The sequence below is a fragment of the Mirounga leonina genome, unplaced genomic scaffold (assembly GCF_011800145.1).
Source record: "Mirounga leonina isolate KUSES-001 unplaced genomic scaffold, KU_Mleo_1.0 Mir_166, whole genome shotgun sequence".
NCBI classification, from domain to species: Eukaryota; Metazoa; Chordata; class Mammalia; order Carnivora; family Phocidae; genus Mirounga; species Mirounga leonina.
The window spans coordinates 456195-482395 of record NW_023270418.1 but is presented as its reverse complement, the minus strand read 5'-3'; the positions used below and the strand labels follow the sequence as shown (position 1 = coordinate 482395).

General features: G+C 46.7%; 1 protein-coding gene across 1 annotated transcript in view; it reads left to right on the top strand.

The window, feature by feature from the left end:
• MRGPRX2 (MAS related GPR family member X2) overlaps positions 1-25688 on the top strand; it is a 33139-nt gene extending 7451 nt beyond the window's left edge. The window contains 4 exon segments of the mRNA XM_035013698.1: positions 24351-24726; positions 24728-25094; positions 25097-25294; positions 25297-25688. Coding sequence (XP_034869589.1) covers positions 24351-24726; positions 24728-25094; positions 25097-25294; positions 25297-25361 — 1006 coding nt within the window. The 3' untranslated portion in view covers positions 25362-25688.
• The last annotated feature ends 513 nt before the right edge of the window (positions 25689-26201 follow it).

Here is a 26201-nt window from a genome sequence, read left to right as displayed (position 1 = left end):
GGATCGAGCCCCATGTCAGGCTCTTGGCTCAGCGGGGAGCCTGCTTCTTCCTCTGTCTCTCTCCCTGCTCATGCTCTCTCTCTCTGTATCTCTGTATCTCAAATGAATAAATAAAATCTTAAAAAAAAAAAAAGTTCAAGGTGGTGGGGTGCCTGGGTGGCTCAGTCGTTAAGCATCTGCCTTTGGCATAGGTCATGATCCCAGGGTCCTGGGATCGAGCCCCACATCGGGCTCCTTGCTCCGCAAGAAGCCTGCTTCTCCCTCTCCCACTCCCCCTGTTTGTGTTCCTTCTCTCGCTGTGTCTCTCTCTGTCAAATAAATAAAATCTTTAAAAAAAAAATAATTTCAAGATGGCAACATTAAACCAAACATGAGGCCCTTCTAAGCATAGAGTCCTGTGCAACTTTACAGGCTGGATGCCCATGATGTCATTTCTATCTGAAGATAAAGATGAGGGCAGGTTCTTACCCAAATGCATGCAGTGGGTTTGCAAGGGGTTCCCACATTCAGAAGGCCCACAGCCAGTCATTTCCCTCTCTTTCCTGGTCAGGTGATAGTCCAGCATTCTAGCTCAGGCAGTCAACTTATAGCTGTTAGCTTCATAAAAAGAACAATAGACAAGGGACAGGAAATCTGAGTTCCAATCCTGGTTTTGCTTTAAAACTGATGTGAGTCACTTTTGGACCTTAGTTTTGTGACTTATATTAAGTGTTCTGTAAGTATTGTTTTTATTTCCATAAATAAATCCCAATTGTAGAATCTCTACCGTAGAGCTTCTTGCTGGAGTATTTGAAGGAAGATGCAGGTTCCAATGATGGGTCTTGGGTTGCAGAAAAATCTGAGTGAAATGCATTTGTATCTCAGAGCAAACTCCAAATACCTTTCTGTATCTTAATACCTTCCTACCTCTCTAGAAAAGTCACCTTTGGCCACTCTCTGACAAGGATATAATTTAAGAGACTTCAGGTCTACTCTTAGCTATTCTGCCAACTCTCTGTAGAACCACAGACAACTGATTTCTTCTCCCTATGTCTCAGTTTTCCCTTCTCTAAAATGTGAGAATTGACAAGGTGATCTCCAAGATCCTTTTCTGCTCTCAGTGCTCCATTTCCTTGAATCTGTGAAGTAACTGGTCCAGCATTTGTCATCACCTGGTGTTGAGATGAATTTATCTGTCTCCATCAATAGAAAGTAGGCTCACTGAGGTCAAGTATCATTGCAATCTATCTCTGAATCTCCATTTCCTGGCACAGCACCTTGCACTCAATATGTGTTGAATGGACAGAGCTATCAATGGATGGACAAGGTTGCCTGGAGAGAAACTTAAAACAAATGAGCCAAGCAAGTGAAAACAGAGATATAATCAGAAGAATCAGAAGAATGTGCAAAGGAAAGAAAGAAAATTAGAGCAATATTGTATCAAAGGAGACCGAATACTGGCTGACCAACATCTCAAATAATGCAAAGGAAATTTTTTAAATTTTAGGTTTTAAAAAAAAAGACACCAAGGACAACTGGGTGGCACAGTTGGTTAGGTATCTGACTCTTGGTTTTGTCTTAGGTCGTGATCTTAGGTAGTGAGATCAAGCCCCATGTCAGACACCATGCTCTGCACGGAGTCTGGTTGGGATTCTCTCTCCCTCTCCCTCTGCCCCTCCTGCGCATGCGTGCTCTCTCTCTCATATAAATAAATAAATCTTTTTTTAAAAAAGACACCAGATTCCATAATTAGGATGTCATTCGTGAGGCTGCTAAAAGTTAAGAAGTGGGTGGATCATGAAGTGTGGACAGCAATCATAAAGGAGTCAAGAAATTTGGTGGAAGAACAGAGAAAGATAAGAAGGTCTCTAGGCATGTGGCAACATTGAAAGAAGAATCATTGCTTATTTATTGGTTTCTTTTTTTTTTTAGATTTTATTTATTCATTTGAGACACAGAGATACAGAGAGAGAGAGAGCATGAGCAGGGGGAGAGGCAGAGGGAGAGGGAGAAGCAGACACCCCGCCGAGCCAGGAGCCTGATGTGGGGCTCAATCCCAGGACCCCGGGATCATGACCCAAGCTGAAGGCAGACACTTAACCATCAGAGCCACCCAGGTGCCCCGGTTTCTTTGACTTAAGAGAAGGAGACCCAAAATATTTGTTAACCAAGAGGAAGGAGTGAAGGAGAAAGAGACTAAAGATTTTAGAAAGGGGTAAAGGAGGCCATTGATGCATTGATGTCCTGGAGAGGTCAGAAGACAGGACTGAGAGCACAACTTCCTCTCCAAATCTGCCACCTACAAAGGTGCATGACAGGTGGATCACTAGGGGCTATAGAGGGAGTCCAAACATCAGAAGGGGCTTGGGCAACTCAACTTTTAAGATCCCTTCCCACCAATTCTGTGATCATCATGTCCATCCATCCTTATTGTGCCATGTGGTCCACAGGCAGATGATAGGAGACAGTGGGAAAAAATCTTCGAAATGAAGTCCAGTGCCTGCAGTATTTCTTGACTTACCAATGCCAGTAACTGGCCAAAGAGCAAATTAGCCCTTTGAGACAAACTCTGCCTGCTTTGGAATGTGCCCTAAAGGAAAGAGAGTGGCATAGTAGAAAAAGAACCAGATTGGGAGTCAGGAGTTTGGATCTAGTCTCTCCTTGTAATTCTTCATGTGCCCTTGTCCTTTGGGCACATCCCTTCTTCTCTGAGTTGCAGTTTTTCTTGGAAAACAGGAGTTCAATATAGGAAATTGATATATTTCTATGCGTTCTGACTCTTGAGTGTTACAGAGTCATCCTGAAAGAGTTGGCACTTGTCTCCATGGTTCTTGAGCAGCTCTGTGTTTAATGTGGACTCTGTGGCACAAGGAACAAAAATGAGGCTGGAGCAAGTAAGTCCTCTGGCAATTCACCATGACACCACCACAGAGCTCGAAGCATTGCCATCAGCTCCAACAGGAAAACCCACATGCTTGTCAATGACATTCTGGACTTTCTTGTTTGGGCTGTGGCACCAGCATGGCTGAATCATGTTTAGAAGGGTCATGTCTGGCTGTGTGTTAATGACACAGATGAAACTCAGCATTGCCTAGGGGGACTGAGTTCCTGACCGAATTCAAGTTCTGAGTTCAAAACTTGGTTTGCGCTTTGTTGACCAATCTCTACTAGGATTAAAGGGAAGTGGACATATCTTTGTCATCAAATACATCGTGATAATTAGCCATTTGTTAATTCATTTAAAAATGCATGTGCAACCGCATTATTCATTAAATGTATGTGTATTGGATGGATGGAGGAATGGATGGATGAATGATAGACGGATGATAGATGAATGGATGGATGAGTGGATGAATGGATGAGTGGATGGATGGATGGATGGGTGGGTGGGTGATGGATGATGGACAGGTGATAGGTTGATAGATGATGGATGAGAAGACCCAGGATCTGGTTCACAATATCACTCACCAGATGGGCATATGAACCAGGATTTTTCAGTGACAAATGACAGAAACCTTAATCTAAATGGCTTAAGAGGAAATTTTAAAAAGAAAGAAATATGTTGACTTACATATCAGAGAAATTATCAAGAGTACCAAAGTCCCATTTATCTTGCAGCTCTGGTTTCTTCTGTTCTAGCTTCATCTTTAGATGGTCTTCTCCCACCTGGTAGCCAGTTTCATAATCAGCAGCTCTGTAACCCCAAAGGGAAGAGTGCCTTTCCCCCAGGAGTTCTATAAGAAGTCCTCAAGAGGGTCCTCACTGGCCCACATTGGGTCACGTGGTCATCCCTGAGCAAATTCTGTGGCCAGGGGGGTGCAGCGTTCTGATTGGCTGGGTCTGGGTCTAGAGGTGATGGCAACTCCAATGAAATACGTAGACTGAGAGTGAAACAAGGTGGCACTCCCAGAAGAGAAGGGAGTGGACACCAGGCAGGCAAAACCCAGCAAGATGTCCTCTCACTGGATAACTATGCTCCCAATTGTCCTGACCACACAGGCTTCATGTGATGGGAAAGCCCTTTGACAGAGGCGAGTGGCTATTCTTTTCACTCGCGTCATTTATTAGTTACCACCGTTGCTCCTCCTCCCTCTTGAAGCTTTCCCCCGCATCTTGGCCTCCAGGTTCCTCCCTTTTCTGATCTAGGCCATTTAACCTTTCATGCCATCCAATTTGACAACTCACCATCAAGTGTATCTGATACACTTTGTACTTTGTAAAAAGCACCTACAACTTCATCAGGCCCAGCAAGAAATATGGCAATGAATAAGACTCCCTCTCTTCCTGGGAAACTCCCCATCTACTCAGTGATAAATCTCCCTGCATTGTTCTCTAATAGCTTGGTGTGCAAATCTCATCTCCAAAACAAAACTGCCGGCTCCTTATGGGCAAGGCCAGGCCTCCTCCTTCTCTCAAGTCACTCACATCCCTCCAGGCTGTATCATCCTGAGAGTACCTGTCATAGGCCCTTGGAACTCCCATCAGTGAATGATCTGAAGCTTTCCTGTAAGTCCCAACCTTCTTGCTAAAGGATCCCCATGCTCCCAGCAGCCAGTTCAGTCCTCCTCTTTGCTACCTCACACCACGTGCCTTGATTCCCACACCATGTCACCCTGGGGTCTTCGGTCACCACATCACTGGCACCCTCACCCTCAGCTTAACAGTATCTTCCATCTTTGGCTTCTAAAGTCATTGGAGCAGCATGGCCCTGGCTGTCCTTTGGATCTAGCTATCTGCAAGCTGAGGAGGGAAAGGATCCTTCTCTAGCCTCTATCAGACTACCCTGCAAGGCTAGAAACAGGGTAGCAGCTTCATGATCAGCCCTATTAGTCAACAAATATGTACTGAGCATCCACTACTCTGTGCCCAGAACATGTGCAAAGGAAATTGGTGAATAGGCAGGCAGGGTTCTGTCCTCCAGGAGATCACAGACCTAACCCTAGGAGAGTGAAGCTTCTTATAATCCATAGTGATCTCTTCTATCTATTCACTGGGATGGGCATGAAAGGAACTTGGTACAAGTACCCCAGGTGGCTTGGTTATAGTGCAGGGGAGTGGGGAGGGAAGGACAAGAGTGGCCTTCATGACAAGCTACTCAAAATGGTCCTTCTATGTCATTTGTCAATCAGGTCCCTGGACTTAACATACGGACCCAGACTCATTCTCCCCCCACCAACTGCCAGAGGGGGTGTGGGGGCAGCAGCTGCCCACAGGCTGGGGCATCTTAGCTTTGGCTTCAGCCATTCATTTAAGGCAACCAACCAGGGCTCTCCTGGGAGGTTCCTGTACCCTTTGCTTGTACCAGTGTGCCCAAACCTGCAATGGGTACACTCTGAAACCTTGCTTCACTTATCTTTTTCCATCACTGAGCACAGGCCTGTGTGCTGGGTCCAGCTCAAAGGACAGCTGATGAAGAAGTCTAAAGTGAAATGAAGCAAATCAATCTGAACCAAACTGAATGGCCCTCTCTAAGGCACTCACAAGACAGAAGTTGATCTTTTAAAAAGGAGGAATGTTTCCTGATCCATCTGCTCTTCACTGAATAGCCCTTGAATTCCTTCTTGAAGTTGAGGATTTCTTTGGCACACGTCTCTTCTCTCCTTTGAACTCAGAGGTGAAATTGCTCCCAGGATCTCAGTCCCCTTCTCTCTGGCCCCACCTCTTCTTTCTGCCATTAAAATCAGTCGCTGCCTTTCATATCCACATGGGAGGGGGTGGGGCTCCACTAATGAATGTTTGAGAAACCCTTTGAGATCTTGGATGAAAGGCACCTTATAAAATACAATTAAAAATAATAGGGGTAATTACTAGCTGGGTTAGTCCCTGGAGGTTAATTAGAGAGTTTTCCTCTGGCAGATTCTGAATCTGTGCAGAAATACATGGGTTCAAAAGGCGAAACTGATTTGAGATTTCAGGGGCCACTGTTAAGCTACCTCCATTCCAAGATGGCAACTTTGTTGAAATCCAAGGAGCATTGCAGCAGGCCAGAGCTGGAAAAGATCTTTCAGATGATCTAACTCTCTTGGTTTGCTGATAAAGTCAGTGAGGCCCAGAGAGGTGATGTGACTGGCTCAAAATTGCACAGCAAGCGTAACAACCACAGCTCTGGAGGTCCAGTCCCTGGACACCCTCATTGGGGTGGGGGTGGGGACTCCTGTCACCACTCCTAATCAGTAATGTACTCTATCCAACCTATGCATACTGGTGACCTTCTATTGCAGAGTAGAACGCTGGAATAAGAGTCAGACAGAGCTGAATTCAAATCCTAGCTCTGACACATATGACAGACAGTGCCTAGCAAGTGCGCCTCAGTTTCCTCGTGTGTAAAAGATTTCACAAGGTTATGAAAATGGGAATAATAATACCTGCCTCAGAGGGTTGCTGTGAGGAAACAATGAGCAATGCACACCGAAGCACCTGCTATGGAGCACGTGTTCACTCAATGCTGCTTAAATGAGCACTGCAAGAATGAGTCTTGACCTACCGTTCTTGCTTTACATGCCTACGTTCAGTCTAAATTTAATGAGCCCCTATTATGTGCAGAACACTGTGTAAGGCTCTCCAGTACTTTATTTCACTGAATCATCACCACATCCCCATGAGGTTAGCTGCGTGAAATTGAGGTTCAGGGAGGTTAGCTAAGTCGTCCAAGGCCACACAACTGAAGAGGAGGCAGGACTTGAACCCATGCTCTCTGCCAGTATGGACACTGCCTTCCTTCGTGAAAAGCACGAGCATTGTTATAACCACAACGGAGCCCCCAATGATACTGGAGAGAAATAATTGAGGACATCCGGGAACAGGTAGAGCCAAAATGATCCATCGAAGCATTTTTGTTTTCAAGGTTATGAAAATTAAACTCTTCTCCTTATCTACTATTTATTTATTTTGAGCATCTGCATTGACGCAGGAAGTCAAATGATCTCCCTCAAGAAAAACAGTAACTGGAACTGAATTTTAGAATCAAGAAATCTAGATTCAGCTCTTGGATCCACTCCTTAGAAACCACATGACTTTGGTCAAGTTTCTTAACTTCTCCATTTTCTGAGTCTCATGGTCCTGGTCTGTATAATGGGGCTGACACTTCTGACTTTACCCCTCACATGGAATCTTCAGAGGCTCAAGGAGCAAGAACACAGATGTGCTATGTCAGTTGCAACCTCCTTTACAAATGTAAATCGTTACTGTTACTATTCACAGTTTAGAAGGTTTTCACAGTGATAGAGGAGGTAGCCGGAAGCCCCAGGCCGGTGGAGTTCAGGAAAACTGACTCACCACTTTTCTCCAAAGGACAGTTCAGAGCATTCATCACTCTAAGCTCAGATTATTTGGTTGGAAGAGAGCTTTTTAGGGGACCAGTACTTTGAGATTCAATTATAAATCATAATAGGTTCCATTTATTTGAGATTTCAGTTTTTTCCCAGCCGAGTCCCATTTGTAATGGGACTCATAACATGTTATGTCACATTTTCTACTTCTGTGTGTGAAGAAGAAACTTGGCCCCTATGAAAGGCTGCTGGGTAAGGCCAGCAAAGGAGGAAAGAAGCTGACCTTGAGCCGTTCTCCCCATGATTTCCTCATCAATCAAATCTTTTCCAAATACCTTCTAGAAACTAGAATAACCAGGACTATATTCTTCTGAACTATTCTTTCAGAATGGATGGCTCTGAGTCATCCTCTCCAGGGATTTCCAGAATTGACCAAGAGAATGATAGTGCCTCTGACCACCAGAACTAAAGGGAGCTCAGGTCCCCTTCTGCCAGTGTTTGGGCCTTCTGGAGAGACAGTCATCTAACACCTCCAGTGACGGGGCACCCACTCCCTCCCTTGGTCAGACACTTGCTAAAAGTTGCTCCCTATCTCTGGCCACCATCTGCCTCCATGTAATTCTCTCTCACTATGCAAGGGTCTGTCCTCTGGAGCCACAGGGAGAGATACGCCCCTCTCCAACACCACTGGTAATGTGTCAGCCCTGAGACACCTTCCCAAGACTAGATGTCCCATGTTAGAGGGATGGGGTGGTACAGAAAAAAGTGCATGGCTCTAAGCATCAGAAAGAAAGGCTTGAATTCAAATCCCAGTTCAACAACTCATTAGATGCATGACTTTGGGAAATTTACTTCACCTTTATTGTCTTATCTTTAAAAAACAAATAATTATCAATACTTCTCTGGATTGTTATAAGGATTTGAACTAACATATAGAAAGTGTTCACGCATAGTAGGCATTCAACAAGTAGTAGTCTTTATATGGCAAGATTCATTCATATTTAAAACACTGATTGAGGGGCACCTGGGTGGCTCAGATGGTTAAGCGTCTGCCTTCGGCTCAGGTCATGATCCCAGGGTCCTGGGATCGAGCCCCACGTCGGGCTCCTGGCTCAGCGGGGAGCCTGCTTCTCCCTCTCCCTCTGCCTCTCTCCCTGCTCATGCTCTCTCTCTCTCTCTGTATCTCTGTGTCTCAAATGAATAAATAAAATCTTTTAAAAAAATAAAACACTTATTGAGGGCTTACTTTGTCCCAGGCCCTTTGCTGGGTACTGTCCAAAAGGGAGCAGAAAGAAAATGGGCTTTGGTATCAAAGACCTGGGTTCTAATCCAAGCTCTACCGTTTACCAATCCCATGATCTTAGACAATGGACTGACTGAGCCTCATCATCTCATCCCTGCACAGGTATTCCTGAGCCTTACCTATCTCATCTCTGCAAAGGGATGCTGTGGGGATTAAATGAGATGATGCACATCAAGCACTGAGCCCAGCACCTGGTTCAGTGTGAGGGCTCAATAAGTGGCCACCATATTGAAAGAGCCAGAGATACTGAATATGTGATGGAGGTAACGCAAGGCTCAGCTCAAGCATGGCAATGGATATCTTATTACATAGAATTTAAAGTAATCATCTAATTTTATGGTTCCTAACAATGAACTCTGGACTGCTTCCTCTTTCTACTAATTTTCCCAGGGGGATAGATTTTTGAATATACAGGGACAAAGTCCTTTAGCTTTGTTGTGTTATGGACACCCACGGGAATCTTCTATATAAGGATGGAAACAGTACCAATCAGCCATGTCTCTGACTCTTTTTTTATTAAGATTTTATTTTATTTTATTTTTTTTAAGATTTTATTTATTTATTTGACAGAGAGAGAGACAGAGAGAGCAGGAACACAAGCAGGGGGAGTGGGAGACGGAGAAGCAGGCTTCCTGCGGGGCAGGGAGCCCGATGTGGGGACCCGATCCCAGGACCCTGGGATCATGACCTGAGCCGAAGGCAGACGCTTAACGACTGAGCCACCCAGGCGCCCCAAGATTTTATTTTTTTAATTTTATTTATTTGACAGAGAGATAGAGAGAGAGCACAAGTAGGCAGAGCGGCAGGCAGAGGGAGAGAGAGAAGCGGGCTCTCTGCTGAGCAGGGAGCCCCATGCGGGGCTTGATCCCAGAACCCTGGGATCAAGACCTGAGCTGAAGGCAGATGCTTAACCGACTGAGCCTCCCAGGTGCCCCCATGTCTCTGACTCTTAAGAAGTTTCATTACATTAAGGTATGAGTGGCTGGTAGCTGAAGGTTTCCAGAGAGAAGGCTCCCAACCTGCAGTGAAAAGTATAGTGACAAATTCTAGCCGTCTTTGAGATTAGAAGGTGTCAGGGCTGGGGTTCAGGGCCAGCTATAGCTTCTGTTCAGAGCAGAGAAACTAAGGCAGAAGATCCTTCGTGTAGACGGGGACAACATAAGGGAAGGGAGTAGGTGGGAGAAGAAAACTCAGTAAGCACCAGGGCTCGCTGGGCCTGCAAGCGAGGACAGCACTGAGACCTCTGAGGCCATCCCCTGGGGGGGATGCGTAGCTTGGGATCTTCCCAGGGCTTAGTCTGCCACTTCAGGGTCTCTGTAGGGCTGAGAAAGGCAGCTGACAGAGATGTCACTACTAATCCTAGTCTTTCTCTCCATTTGAGCCACCGGACCCAGGGAGAAACAGGTGGAGGAGAAAGGAACAGGTATGGTTTTGTTGCTATTCAAGAACATCCATGCAAAGTGCCCATCCTAGCAACGTTCAGCATGGTGACTATAGTGAATAATTCTGTATTGCATACTTGAAAGTTGCTAAGACAGTAGATCTTAAAATCCCTCATCACACACACACATAAAATGTGTAACTATGTATGGTGACGGATGTTAATTAGCCTTATTGTGGTGATCATTTTAGAACATATACTAACATTGAATCATTAGGTTGTACACCTAAAACTGTTATAATGTTATATCCATTATATCCCAATAAAAAATGGTTCTAAAAAAGTGCCTATCCTACTTCTGTTCTGGCGATATGATAAAGGAAAGCCATGGTTCTCAGCCTCTGTAAGTCACCTGGGGTCTTGCAAACATGCAGATTCTGATTCTGTGGATCTGGATGAAGGCCCAAATTCTGCGTGTCTGAAAAGTTCCCAGGTGATGCTGAGGTTGCTCTCAAACTCTCTGCCTAGAAAACAAACCAAATGGTAGGGGGAATAATCTTTTAAAAAAATGCATTTCAGGGTGCCTGGGTGGCTCAGTTGGTTAAGCGACTGCCTTCGGCTCAGGTCATGATCCTGGAGTCCCGGGATCGAGTCCCGCGTCGGGCTCCCTGCTCAGCAGGGAGCCTGCTTCTCCCTCTGACCCTCACCCCTCTCATGTGCTCTCTGTCTCTCTCATTCTCTCTGTCTCAAATAAATAAATAAAATCTTTAAAAAAAAATGCATTTCAGCCAATGATAGAGACTTCAAGGAAGGGGAACCTGGGGCCAGGAGTGAAACCAGACCCTAGTCTAAGTGGATACATGTGAAAAGAAATGGTCCCATCTTCTAGGAAATTCTACACAGTCCTGTGGTCTAGACCTGTTTTGCATAGAACTTTGCTAGGAAGGAGAGGGTGACACTTGGCACTAGTTCTTGTACCCGTGCAGGGTGGGGAGTCAAATTGGAGACCCCTCCACATAAAGCCAGGACTCAGGAAGTCCTATACCATGAGAAAAAGGGTGATCGATATAAATAAAAACAAAAACAGAGAAGTGTCTATGTCAGCCCCGATTTGGAGTAGTTGGGGGAAAAAAAGTCCCTGAGATTTTAGAGCTACTGGATGACCTTGTGTGATGTGAGAGTCTGAAATGACACTGGTAGCATGGTCTTAAAAACCCCCAAATGATCGTTTAAATCTAAAGTGGACCCTGGTCTTCTATCGGGATGTCCCGATGCCCCACCGAAGCAATGACAAAATCCTCCCTGCAGCAATGCACCTCAAACCAGGCCATATGGGATTGTCATAAGATTTTTAAAAATAGGGGTTCATGGGGTGCCTGGGTGGCTCAGTCGTTAAGCGTCTGCCTTCGGCTCAGGTCATGATCCCAGGGTCCTGGGATCAAGCCCCACATTGGGCTCCCTGCTCAGCGGGAAACCTGCTTCTCCCATTCTCACTCCCCCTGCTTGTATTCCCTCTCTCACTGTGTCTCTCTCTGTCAAATAAATAAATAAAATCTTAAAAAAAAATAGGGGTTCACAATCAACAGCTCAATGCATACAAGGAAGCAGACTGCAGCAGAAATAGCAAACCTTAGAATCAGGCCCTCAAAGACTTCAGATACTGGGATATAGAATATAAAACAATTATAGTTAATACGTTTAAAGAAATAAAAGAATAAAAAGTGAGTAAAGAGCAAGAGATCACGGTAGTCCCCCCTTTATCCACGGTTTTGGTTTCTACTGTTACAGTCATCCATCGTAAGTGCGGTGGGGAAATAGACAATTCTCTCAACAAGGTCGGGTCAACACAGTCAGTAGCCACTTAACGCCACGTCATGGTGCTTACACCGTCGTTCACATCCTTCATCTCATCACATGGCATGTTATCATCCCGCAACATCATAAGAAGAGGGGTGAGTACAGTACAATAAGATATTTTGAGAGAGAGAGACCACAGTCACATAATTCTTATTACTGTATAGTGTTGTGATTGTTCTATTTTACTATTATCGTTATTGATCTCTTACCATGCCCAATTTATAAATTGAACTTTATCATAGGTATGCATGTATATATATAGGAAAAAACATAGTATATATAGGGTTCAGTACTATCCACCATGTTAGGCATTTGCTGGAGGTCTTGGAACGTGTTCCCCATGGATAAGGGAGGGGACTGCTATATAAGAATGAACAGGTAGATGAGAGACGATGGACTCTGAGAAACAAACTGAGGGTTCTAGAGGGGAGGGGGGTGGGAGGATGGGTTAGCCTGGTGATGGGTGTTAAAGAGGGCACGTTCTGCATGGAGCACTGGGTGTTATGCACAAACAATGAATCATGGAACACTACATCAAAAACTAATGATGTAATGTATGGTGATTAACATAACAATAAAAAATTTTAAAAAACATAAAAAATTTTTAAAAAAAGAATGAACAGGTAGATTTGAAAAAATAATCAAAGTGCCTACTCATGATAAATCAGTATCCCTAGCTTCCTATATTAAAGCCAACACACTTTCTATTAGGAAAACACTTGGAACTTTGTCTGTCCCCTCCCTGGCCACTAAGTCACCTGTCCATACCTGCCCAGTGTCGCAGCAAGGAACGTTATCCAAAACATTTTTCCAGAATCATCCCTCTGCCTGACCCATCTTCTCGTGCTACTTCTCCTAGCTCTGGGGTGCTCTGGCTTGCTTCTCCAGTTCCTGGCTTCGGGCCCTCCTCCTTATTTAGGTGACATATCCAGACTCTCAACGGCACTTGAGTCCCCTGTTTCACGATGGCACCCTCAGTCTAAGTGTGAGGGGGCCTCGGACGTGACCGTGTTAGCAGCCGTTATGATCATGCCCCATTTCACCACCACAACCCACACACCAGTTCAGAGCACTGGCATCCTCACAGACAGAGGAGACAGGCTCAGACTTACTGTCATTCAGCTAGAAAGCTACCGAACCAGAATTCCAAACCTCTGTAAGTCACCTGGGGTCTTGCAAACATGCAGATTCTGATTCTGTGGATCTGGATGAAGGCCAGATCCCAGGGCTCCACCGTGGCCCGGGCTTGTTAGTCCACAGCTATGCCCAATTAGAGCAATGATCAATAACCAACCAGCACTTTCTGTTCCTTCATTATAGTTAACCCTTACCAGCCTTCCTCAAACTGAATTGACATCCTCTTAGTCTTACCCAGTTGATTGGGAAACCTCTGGGTCATTGCCAAATGCAGACTTATGCTCAAGGAACTGTTAATTTATGGTCCATATTTCTGAAGATAATCCATCTCTGGTTATAGTCAGTAGAGACGTTAAGTATAGGTTCTCTCCAACAAAAGTCAGCCTAAGCACAGCAGAGAGGGGAGACAGGGTCCCCATGCATCTCCCCTCCTCCTGTCTCGAGGTAGTATCTTCAGGCCTCACAGAGAAACATTTTTAACTCTCAAGAACATAAAAAAAAAAAACACAAAACATGGGTGCCTAGGTGGCTCAGTGAGTTAAGCATCTGCCTTTGGCTCAGGTCATGATCCCAGAGCCCTGGGATCGAGCCCCACGTCCGGCTCCCTGCTCAGCCGGGAGCCTGCTTCTCCCTCTGCCCCCTGCTCATGCTCTCTCTTGCTATCTCTCTCTCTCTCTCAAATAAATTTTTTAAAAAATCTTTTAAAAAAAAGCATCAGACTCTTGATTTTGGCTCAGCTCATGATCTCAGTGTCCTGAGATCTAGCCCCATGTCAGGCTCCATGCTGGGTTTGAAGCCTACTTAAGATTCTCTCCCTTCTGGGACCCCTGGGTGGCTCAGTCGGTTGAGCGACTGACTCTTGGTTTCAGCTCAGGTTGTGATCTTGGGGTCATGAGGTCAAGCCCCGAGCGAGCTCCATGCTGAGTGTGGAGGCTGCTTGAGATTCTCTCTCTGCCCCTTCCCCTGCTTGTGCTCTCCCTCTAAATAAATAAGTAAATAATTAAAAATCTTTAAAAAAAGGATTCTCTCTCTGCCCCCCCCCAAAAAAACCCCCAAAACATGACTGCACGTGGTGGGCCCAATAAGGAGGACAAGTCAGCAGCGGCCTGGCTCACAGGGTATCTGGGCATCCTTGGAAAGGTTTCTAGGTGTGCTGGGAATCTTTCATGCTCCACTTCACATATCCTAGGCTCACCTTTTAAGCTTAGCCATTGCTCTGGCAACAAGCTGTACCACAGGTGCACAGAATACCTCTTGCTTTCTGGGAGCTACTACTCTGTGATCCTTAACCTCTCTGTGTCCCAGTTTCATCATCTGGAAAAGGGGCATGATAATGGCACTTACTTCATATGGTTGTAGTGAGGATTATATGAGTTAATAAATGCAAAGTATGTATAACCATGCCTGGCACAAAAATAAGAATTATAAAAAAGATAGACATTACTATTATTCTAAGTATCATAATTATTTCAGTTTTATTCAGTTTTATTCTTACTCTGTCTAGGGTTGGGTGCCAGAAGAGGGAGACTGGGCTTCTTAGCTCTGAGTCTGCCAAGCTGCCACGGATGGGAGTTGACTTGAGCCCTCAGGCCTCAGGGGTGGGAGGAGTGGGGCAGGAAGGACAAGAATTCCATTTACTGAGGGTGCAGAGTCTCAGAGAATTCTTACAATGCCTCAGGGAGAAGGTACTCATACTACCTTCTTTTTAGATAGGAGGAAACCAAGGTTTAGAGAGGTTGGAGGACTTGCTTGAGGTCTCATGGCCAAGAGCGGCTGATCAGGCCTGACCCACGGAGTGTGGGCCTGGTACCTGGGGCCACCAGGTGAGGCTGCAGAGGTGGTAAAGGGAAGGGCATGTTTCTGTTGTTACCTGATTGATACTGTCCAGGAAGAAGAGGGAGCTAGCTGAGAGGTGCCTCCCAGCCCCCTGTACCTGCCCACAGACGCCCCAGGGGATCACCTGTCGGGGCTGTGAGAGGAAGGCGGGCCCTTGAGCTCTGCTTCCCTAAAGTACATCCAGGTGGCTGGGCTCCAGGTGAGGTGGGTGGAGAGTAGGGGTGTTGGAAATAGCACTGGGCCAGGAGTCAGGACCTGCATTTCAGGCCTGGCTCCCTGGGCAAATTTTAGCACCCAATCCAGGGCCTGCTGGGCAATGGGTGCTCCATGATTATTGCTGAACAAATGAATGAATGAACCAGTGAATGAATAACATGGTCCCCGCTGTCAGAGAGTTTCCAACCTGGAGGACACAATCATAAGTCTCCGCAGAGAGCAGCAGGTGCTGTGTCAGGCCTGTAGGCCAGAGCACAGGGGTTGTGGAGTCAGCCCAGGAAAGTGCCCCTGTGACCTGGGACAAGGATAAGGGGGATTCCAGGAGGCAGAGAAGGGGGAAGAGCACGGAGCCTGAGGTTTGCTGCATGCACAGAGGTTTAGAGGCAGGGCCAGTTTAGTATCTGAAAGATCCTTATATTCTGCAACATATTCTGTTCTGACGTCTTCCCTCCATTCTCCCAAAGCAGAACTCCAAACTGTACAGTTATCTATAAATTGGCCCACCTCCCCAGCACGGGATTTCTAAAGTCTGGCCTCATACAAGGAGCTGGTTTAAAACAGAGATCTGTCAGCTCCCGGGCCCCAGGGTTCGTCTCTACCCAGCAACTGTAACAAGGCCTGGGACCAACCCAGCCCTCAGGGAGGTCTGGGCCCGGACCTCTGTCCTCCTCCTTGGCTGCCCACCCCCCATCACGGTGTTTACACATCCCCTCCCCACTCCCTGGCGGCAACGCCCCACTACCTCTCCCTACTCCTCCCTGGCGAAATGCCACCACCTCTCCCCACCCTGCCCTGGCCAAACACAGACAGAGGAAGCTGGAGAAAACCAGACGGGCAGGCCTCACGAGGCGACAGTCAGGCCTTAAGGAACCCAGGAAGAAGAGGGTGACATGGAGGTCACTGGGGTTCCCCGAAGCCAGAAAGACATGGAGAGAAGCTGCTCTCTGCTGGAAGCTGAAGAGCAGGGAGTCTGGCCCTTTTTGCTCCCCGACAAAAGTTCCTGTGAGAGTGAAGAGAGTGATGGCAGCCATCATGATCCTTTGCATCTTTACAGGGCTTTATAGTTTACAGCCCCTGCTTACACAAGGTATCTACTCTAACAGAGATGCAGCAACAGGAGGGGAAACCAGGTTCACCCACAGTCACACAACGGCAGGTGGAAGGTCCACGTCCAGGCCACAGCTCCACCCCAGAGACTCGCAGGACGATGTGCGCTGAGGAGCTTCAGACCCTGCTGGCCTGGGGCACTTGGATGTCAGGACCACGCTTCAGAGGCCTTGTGGGATTCCAGGGAAGGAATGGGCTAATAAAGGTGATGACCATGATGAGCACGTTCCTCAGTCATAGAGCTTTTACCCCACGCTAAACACCCACTTGTGTCTTTGAGCACCTCACAACACCTCTATAAGCAGACATCACCATTTCACTGAGGTACCCGAGGGTTAGTGAGATTAAGCCATTTAGCTGTTAGGAAGGTTCAGTTAATTAGTAATCCTGTTAGAACCAGGATTTGAGACCAGGAAGGACCATCCCAGAGTTTGATTTCACAGACACTGCCCTACACTGCCACCCATGAATAACCATCCAGAAACAACATGGCTCCCCTTCACTCTCCCACTTTAAGTGGGACCTCTTCCCAAATTTCACTGACTGGGCCCCCTGCTGGCCAGCCAAGGGTTACATGATCCCCACAACAATCATTGACTACCACCTAGTGGTGTCACGTGGAATGTCACATTTCTATCCCTTTACCCGATTTTTACGATGTTCACTCCTTATCCCCAGGGCCTGCAACAGTGCCTCGCACAAAGAAGACATTCAATAAATATTTGTTGAATGAACTTAAGTGATTCTTAGAGGAAAAAGAAATATAAGCTAGGAAAACTAGAGCATTGGTCGCCCCAGCTTTTTTATTCCTAGAAGCATCCCAGGCCCATATTTTATGTTCCCTGACAGCAGATCTGAAGGAACAAAGAACCAGATGGAGAAGCTGGCTCTCCTCAGTCAGATGAAGGTGGCGGCAGGCTTCCCTGACCTCACAGCTGCTAGAAGCCCTACAACTCCTGTCTCCATGATCCCCTGACTTTCCGAGGAATTAGATCTTGTCTAAGCAAGAGCAGTTTGACCTAACAAGGCAAAGGAATGGAAAGAAAAGAATTCAGTAAGTCTTTACTTTCCTTCTCCTCTACTTCCAGTAGAAAGTCAGCTCCGAGCTGCCTTGAAGCAGGAGGTCCTTCCCGGAGCTCCTGACTCTAAAATGAACTCCTGGTCCTCTGGCTAGGGAAAGCCCTGTAGACGAGGCTGCCTGATGTGGTGTTATCAAGAGCCTGAGAAGCCGTGTGATTTCCTCTGCAAGGACTATGAACAACCATAACTGGATGAGAAAAGCACAGCGCTCTCACAAGGGAGTCTCCTACTTCCGGTCCTCCCCTGCTCTCCCCAGATTGACTTCTCTTTCCTGTTCTGAAGTCTTGTGACTGTTCTTCCCTCCATCCAGCCAGTTCAGGTTAATCTTGATCCATTTCCTCCTGCAGCCCCTGGCTGGGCCACCATAAGTCAACCATAATTCTGATGACGCAGCCATTGTCTTCCAGCCTGGGCTGTGAAGACACAAGAGATCGGTGGAGCCCACTCTCCAGTGACTCCTGTAACCCAGCGACTTTTCTGTCCCCACTCCTAGCTCCAGTTTATTCTGCTTCCACGTTCCTGGACTCCCCTGTGATTCTCTAGGTCACAGTGGCCTGCTCCCCCATTCCTTCAAAATACCGCTCCCTGACTTGCATGGTCATTGAGAACTGAATCTAAGTCAACTCCAGATGAGTTCCATTTCCCACAAGGATTGGGCTTCTTAAATACTGTGTTAAGTTTTAAAGGAGACTACCCTGCCAAATATTCTTCATTCTCCATTTTGTTTTGTTCTGCTATGCCCAGGGGTTTCTCACAGGCCTTAAAATTCTCTGCCTAGAAGGAATTCCCCATCCTCACTTTCCAAGTCATTTATTCAATCGCTAAGTCACTCTTGCTTGTGGATACAAGTGCATATACTTAAAAAAAATTTTTTTTTTCCTGAGCATTGGATCAGGCACTGTCCCAGGCACTGGGACTCAAAGACATGGTCCTTATTCTCAAAGCACTCACAGTGCAATAGGAGAGAAATATGTCCTCAGATGCTTAAAGTACTATGTGATCAATGTTTTCATATCGACATATCTGTGGCTGTGTGAGCAAAAGATAGGTCCAAATTAAATTCATTTTAGCAAAAATAGATATTACTGGTTTAAACAACTGAGATTCAGCAAGAAACCTTGGCTCCAGGCATAGTGGGTTTCAGAGTTCAGATGATACCATCAGGATGCACCCCCACCCCCCACCCTGGGCTTGGTTTCATTGCATGTGCTTGGCTTTCAGCGGCTGGTGATACCCACATGGAGTAGAATGAGAACAGGTTCAGATACAGGGATGAGCCACACTCTCCCAAAATATAACTGCAAATTCACATAGTAAAATTAGCTACACATACACTTTCACATACACTCTTCCACACAACAAAACTATTCTTTATAAGGACTTTCTAAATGACATTGCCCTGCATGCTCAACTCTAATGAAAAGAATTCGAAACACAAAATTTGGGGCCGGGGAGGGCACCTAGACTGATAAGTATATCACAGGGATGGAAAGGGGAGCCTCTGGGAACCATTAAGGACCTGATAGATGAGAGTCTTTGGGATCAAGCTTGGCCTTGGGAGAGAACCCTATTTGAGATCTCCATTCTCTTTGGTAGAGAACAGGTCCAAGGGGGGTGGGGGAGGGCACAGGCGGGGAGAGAGGCCTCCACAGGCACCAGGGACTTCTTAGTTTTAGACTCATCACTGCTAGAAAGCATCTCATTTTACAGAGAAGGAACTGAGACCAAACAGATTCTATAATTAATAATTATTAAATTGGAAATATACTATACATTACAAAACAGCATATTGGATATTTTGTGTGCATAGACCAAAGTATTTGTGCAGTTGTTTCCATTGTAGAAGTATGACTAGAGATTTATATTTTCATTTATATTCTCTATATTCTCCTCTCGGCAGCCTGAGGGACTTTTCTGAAGCACAGAGCTGATAAAGTTACTTCCTTTGATGGAATCCCTTTTGCTCTCAGAAGGAGATTCATATTTCCTATTATGGCTTCTAGAAATAGAATTCTGGGACAACCCAAATGTCAGAAATCGAAGAGAAGTGTCCCCATGAAAAGCTGGGACCTCCAAAGACTAAACCTTTCGTGTATTTCTCATTAGTGAGAAATAAACTACCAAGAAATTGCTTGATCAAGCTTGGCTCTGGGTGAAGAAACATTCTCTCTCTTGAGAATTTGTAGCCACAAGTCAGTATCATGTTGTGGTCCTAACACTTCAAATGATAGATGAGATTTCTGGGGACATCCTATAAAATGAAAGCCATGCTGGGAAGGTCCCCCAGTCAAGTAGCAAAAGAAAACAAAAGACCTCTCTGGAGGAGCTTGGCTATAATTCAGCCCTCAAAGGATTCCCACAGATAAAGTCCCAAAGAAAGTGAGCAGCTCGGGATGCCTGGGTGGCTCAGTCCGTTAAGCATCTGCCTTCGGCTCAGGTCATGAACCCAGGGTCCTAGGATCAAGCCCGGCATCAGGCTTCCTGCTCAGCGGGGAGCCTGCTTCTCCCTCTGCCTGCCACTCCCCCTGCTTGTGCTCTCTCTCTCTGACAAATAAATAAATCTTAAAAAAAAAAACCACTAGAAATTAATACCGTAAAAAGTGAATTTAAAATTCAGTGAATGGATTAAACAGAAGATTAGACACAGTGCAAAAGAGACTAGTAACCTAGAAGGTGCATCTGTAGAAATTACCCAGAAAGCTGCCCAGCATACAAAGAGATGGAAAATAAGAAAGAACTTAAGTGATATGGAAACACAGAAAAAGATACTTTAACGTAAATTGAATTAGACTCCCAGAAAGAGATAGTAATAAAAATCACGGTAAGAATTAGCAAGTATGTAAGACTTAATATGAGTTCCTATTCTAAGCTGTTACATAATTAATCCATTAATCTTCACAACAAACCTATAGTTTTGGGTCACTGAATAAGTGAGTGAATAAATTTTTCTGATTGTTTTAAATGCTTCACAGTTAAGTTTTTAAAGGGAATGGCAAGAACTCAATTTGGCCGCAGCATGGGCACATGAGAAGAAGCCATAGGAGCTTCGGCCAAAAATATTAGCTGTCTCTAGCCGATCTGAAAAATGAGCTAGCTAACAAATATCGTGATGTAGAGGGAGAATGGTGACAATGTGTGCAGCGTGCTAACACATTCCTTATCTTTTATAAGGGAACTTGATATTCCCTGCTGTTGTTTTTGACAAATCAAAAGCAGAAATATAGTTTTATTATACAAAGCCATAATATTAGCATCTAAAAGAATTAAGAATGGAAACTGGATATACTGGTTGCTATTGGGAAATGAGAGTAGGAGAGACTTCACGTTTCACTTTATACACTCCACTGTCATTTGAAATAGAACTAATGTGCATACATTGCTTCCGTGATTGAATTTAAAAAGATCAAGTGAGCCAGGTCATGCAGGGCCTTGAATGCCAAGCAAACAATTCTTTAGTTATGGAAGCTCATGCGACTTGGTGGATGGTTTACTGCCCGGGCTCACCGAGGGCAGCAAAAGGCTCCAGGACAGCCATTCCTCACAGGGACGGGGACCGGCTGGGGTAGGATGGGGAGAGGCCGAGATAGGTGATTGGAGTCAGGGCAAATGAGAAACATCTCGTGAAGTTTCTTGCCTGACACATCTCCGTTATCTCATTTGCCGGTGTCCTTTGCACAGGAAATCACAGGGGCTGTCCAGCATCTTGATAAGCCTCAGGCGGTCACCAGATTTCACGCCTGCTGCCTCAGGCCCCTTGCCATCCAGAGAGTAGAGAAGCACTCTCCGCTGTTTCTCAATCTCAGGAAAACTCTTCCTTTTCTATTCTCTACCCCCAGCAAGAAGAATGGTGCTCTGGTAAGAATTTGATCAAGAACTATCTTCTTTCAAAGACAGTTTTGTTTTCTTCTTCTATGTCTGCATGCTTGTGAATTCATCTTAAGGGAGGGCGTACCGGAAGCCAGGGGCACATCCCCGCAAATCAGGACACATGAAGCTTCCTCATGGAGGCTTTGGGTGCTGGTAACTTGGACTGTGGGAGAGCCACACGGGGTCCACCAGGCTCTTTTGGCTTCTTTCCTATCTCCTTATACTCTCTCTTTCTCTCCAAACGTTCAAATCTGCAACTATGGAGAGATGTATTTTGCTAATTTTAATTCAGGGAGCAAGATGGCATCTGGCAAGACATTCCAAAGCTAAATTGTTTTTTTTTGTTTGTTTGTTTTAAAGATTATTTTTTTATTTATTTGAGAGAGAGAGAATGAGAGAGAGCACATGAGAGGGGGGAGGGTCAGAGGGAGAAGCAGACTCCCTGCCGAGCAGGGAACCCGATGCGGGAGTCACACTTGATCCCGGGACTCCAGGATCATGACCTGAGCCGAAGGCAGTCGCCCAACCAACTGAGCCACCCAGGCGCCCGCTAAATTGTTTTAATAACATCAGGTTTCACAGATTTGCTTGCTATTCAAAGGTGGTTTTTTCCGCTTTGCATCCTTGTATCCAACATTGTTCAAGCAAAAAATGTAGGGCACAAACTAATGGGGTAATTGAGGAGAGTAATGAAAGGACCGGTTACACAGGAATGGGCAGAGCTAAGGGAAGTCTATAACGGATTCTGCTGAAGACCCTTCTGCAACAGCCAAGTCGCACGGTTCCTTGGGCAGTGAGAGCCGCCTTCGTGGGACTCTGCAGACCTTCCCTTGACATTGCCCTTCCTACAGCCACCGCCTGGACGGGGTACGGGCGTGAGGGGCTGAGGCAACTGTCCTACAGAGGTGTGCAAGGTTTTCTGTGCCAAGAATGCCAAGCAGTTCGGGCCGGGGACCAGGTCTTTAGAATACTTGCACCCTGAGAAGCCCTGGCCGGGTCCTGGCACCATCAGAAGGGGATCGACCAATAGCAGGGCCCAGAACCATCCCCGTGTGCAGCCTCCCTTCTGCCCAGCGGCAGCCCTCACCCTCCCAAAACTGAGCTGTGTCAAATCCGCGGTTCTGGGAAGTGGAGACATGTTTCTAGAAGTTTTCTAGGAGTTACCTGTGGAACTCAAGGTTTGCAAAGCCTTTGACTCGGAGTCTGGGCGATTCCAGGGCCAGTGTGCCCCGCCCAGGGTCTCCTAGCCCGTGTTTGTTTGCTCAAGTCTACCAGGCACTTTGTCCACATCCTTGTTTTGTAAGAAGGGAACTTACCAGAATTCCTGAACCAGAACCTCCCGGTGCCATCCTTGGGAGCCCGTGGCCCCTTCCGTGGCTCCGTGTGGGTCTGGGGAGCGGGCCACACCCTGCCGAGCCCCACCCTGCATGCTTCTAGGGAGCGTCTCTTCTGTTTTTGAAGAATTTCTGTTCTTCAGAGACAAGGCTGAAGGGGAAAAGGAAGGAGTTACCAGAACTCAGGAGGACCGTGGCTGTAGGAAAGGGCCATCAGACGGGGGAGGAGTCCTTAGACAGAGTAACACGTCCACTGCTAACTCACAGCCTGGCAGAGAGAGACAGCCAGAAAGTCACAAATGCCCAATCATCCTCCTCCCACCCGCAGATTCCGTGTCTCCCTTTCACCGAAAGCAACCAGGAGCCAGAGAGAGGGGAATGAGGATGGTGAGGACGCAGAGAAGGGTAGAGAAGTTGGAAATGAGATTTCATGGCAAATGGAGAAAATCCATCTCTTCTTTTTCTTTTTTAAAGATGTTATTTATTTATTTGAGAAAGAGAGAGAGAGAACGAGTGGGGGGAAGGATGGAGGGAGAAGCAGACTCCCTGCTGAGCAGGGAGCCCAATGCGGGGCTCGATCCCAGGACCCTGAGATCGTGGCCTGAGCCGAAGGCAGACGCTTAACTGACTGAGCCACCCAGGCGCCCCAAAATCCATCTCTTCTTATGGTCTCCACACAGTTGGTATTTCCTGGGACTTTCTCTGTGTGATTGGATCAATTTCTCATGGTACTGCTCAGGATGTTCGTTTGACTATCTGCACCTCTCTATCTGCTGTCATTTCTTCAGAATTATCTCCTTGAGAATGGGGGTGCCTGAGTGGTTCAGTCGGTTAAGGGTCTGCCTTCAGCTCAGGTCACTGATCCCAGAGTCCTGGCATGGAGCCCCGCATCCCCCCTGCTCAGTGGAGTCTGCCTCTACCTCTGCCCCTCCCCCCTGCTTGTGCTCTCTCTCTCTCTCTTTCTCAAATAAATAAATAAAATCTTAAAAAAAAATAAATGCTTTGAGAAAGGAACATAGTTTTATGAGGGTTTTCTTGTTTGTTTTTTTAAGGTGGGGTACACACATATTTATAAATATTTTAAGTTTATGATTTTGACTGCTCTAGGAAGAAATCCATTGTAAGAGTGACTTAGACTGTGTCCCCCACAACAGAGTGGGGTACTGGGGACACACTAATGGCCAGGAGGAAAGTATTTCCTGTCCTTATAAAGCCGACATGCTGGGCCATTTCTGGCCAAGAAGCTTGGCCATCCTCATACCTGTCATTGCAAGAGGTCACATTCTCTTCATGATCCTATACTATGATCTCCTTTCTGATGGATAGACCTCCTTCAGTCACTGAGATTGTCCATAGGTCATGCCTGGGTCTTCCAACTTCCTGGCCCCTAAGAGGAAATCTCAGTCCCAGGCAGAAGGCATGCCAAGCTCAGAGTCCTGTTCTCACCACACATAACCTGTCCAGATTTGTCTCCTCCTACCTGCTGCAGACCTGACATGCTTAGAAGAGGTGTTTGAACCGCAGAATATTCCCATGGCAGTAGAAGGTCCATGTTGCAGTAGAGAGAGTCCAGGCTTTAGAGACCAGAGAGAACTGGTCTGAATCCAGGTTCCAGAACTCTAAAGCAGTGTGGTGTTCAGCAAGTATCTTTTTTCTTTTTTTTAAGATTTTATTTATTTATTTGAGAGAGAGAGACAGAGACAGAGCACAAGCAGAGGGAGCTGCAGGCAAAGGGAGAAGCAGGCTTCCCTGCTGAGCAAAGAGTCCGATGGGGGATTCGATCCCAGGACCCTGGGATCATGACCTGAGCTGAAGGCAGATGCTTAACCGACTGAGCCACCCAGGCGTCCACAGCAAGTATCTTAATCTCTGCAAACCGCCTTTTCCCTCCTCTGTAACATGGAGACCATAATCCCCACATAGCAGAGTGGCCCTGAGAGTCAGTGAGCATACAGCAGATGCTCAAGTCGTGTTTGTGTTCCCAGGAATACCAGTGGAGGGTTTCTGAGCATCGATCCCACTGCCCCAGCCTGGGAGAGCACACTCACACCAGTGAATCGAAGTGACCAGGCCTTTCTGCCAACTTTCCCCATGGAGATCCTGGCCTTGCTGAGCCTCACCTTTGCCCTCAGTGGGCTGGTAGGAAACCTGATCGTGCTCTGGATCCTGGGCTTCCGCATGCAGAGGAACACCTTCTCCGTCTACATCCTCAACCTGGCAGGAGCTGACTTCCTCTTCCTCTCCTTCCAGGTTGTCTATTCTCTGAAGGCACTCGTCAACTTCCATTCCGTGCCCCTTTCCATCCCCAGGTTTTTCATCATCGTGTGGACCTTTGCCTACATCGCAAGCCTGAGCATTCTCCCGTGTCATTAGCACAGAGCACTGCCTGTCAGTCCTGTGTCCCATCTGGTACCGCTGCCACCGTCCAAGACACACGTCAACTGGGATGTGTGCCCTGCTCTGGGCCCTGTCCCTGCTGCTGAGCATCCTGGAAGGGAAGTACTGTGGCCTCCTGTTACGAGATTTTGAGGATGGTTGGTGTCGGGCATTTGATTTCACTGCTGCCACCTGTCTGATTTTCTTATTTGTGCTTCTCTCTGGGTCCAGCCTGGCTCTGCTGACCCGATTGCTGTGCGGCCCCCATCGGCTGCAGGTGACCAGGCTGTACGCAACCGTGGTGCTCACAGTGCTGGTCTTCCTCCTCTGCGGCCTGACCTTCGGCATTCACTGGTCCTCTTACGCTGGATTCGGACGAGTTCTGATACAGTCCTCGGGCATCTTAATCTGGCTCCGATTGTCCTGTCCTGCATCAACAGCTTTGTCAACCCCATCATTTACCTCTTCGTTGGCTCCTGTAGACAGCGGTGGCCCCAGCGACACAAGAGCCTCAAGATGGTCCTCCAGAGGGCTCTGCAGGACATATCAGGAGGGGTGAGAGTGAAGCCAGCCTTCCTCAGGGAACTCTGGAGATGGCAGGAAGCAGTCTGGTGTCCTGAGTCAGGCAAATGTGGCTTTGAGAGCCAACTTTCTGCCCATCAGTTTGGGAGGTTTTCTTGACTTCTCTCAGCCTCTGAGCGCCCTGATCTTAAAACCTTTAGGTTTTAAGATAAGGCTTAAAGTTGAGATAATGCTCCTCCTCGTGAGGACTGAGACAGCGCCTGTCAGGAGAACACTGAAGGGCAGTGCCTCAAGGACGGCCTCACCCAGGGCCTTCATACCATCCCGAGCTTTGCCAACTCTCAGGTCCCCTTCTGAAGAATCCCACCTTCAGCGGAGGCTGAACACGGTGCAGGAAATGTCGAAATTCTCTTTGGTCACTGCACTCAGGAGGGACTAGAAGAACAGTCCTTCACAAGTTTCTGTGGTCACCCTCCTGCCATCTGTCTCCATAAAATTAAAAGAATTAAAGTGCAGTCTAGCCCCAAAGAGCAATCTTCTTTGATTTTGGAAGGCCCTAGAATATCTCCCTAGCTTAATGAATGTATATTGAATAAATGACAATGTATGAATAAATGATGAATTTTTACACCAAGGCTGTGCTAAACGTCCATTTACCAGATTTGAGTCACCATCTGTTTCTTTCTTTCACCATTGTCAGTTTGTGCAAGCACGAAGTTGAGTTTTGTAACTGGACAAATCGACGTCAAAGCAGGCTTAAGGTTTGAGGTAGGTCGTCTTGCTGTGACTTCCTGTCCCCCGCCCTCTAGTGGAACCCCAAGTACTTCCCTTCTCATTCCCCGCCCCTGTGCCTTTGCTCTGGCTCTCCCTCTCTGGAGCTGCCTGATCCTTCATGGCACATTTCCTTTTTTTTTTTTTTTTTTTTTTTTTTGAGATTT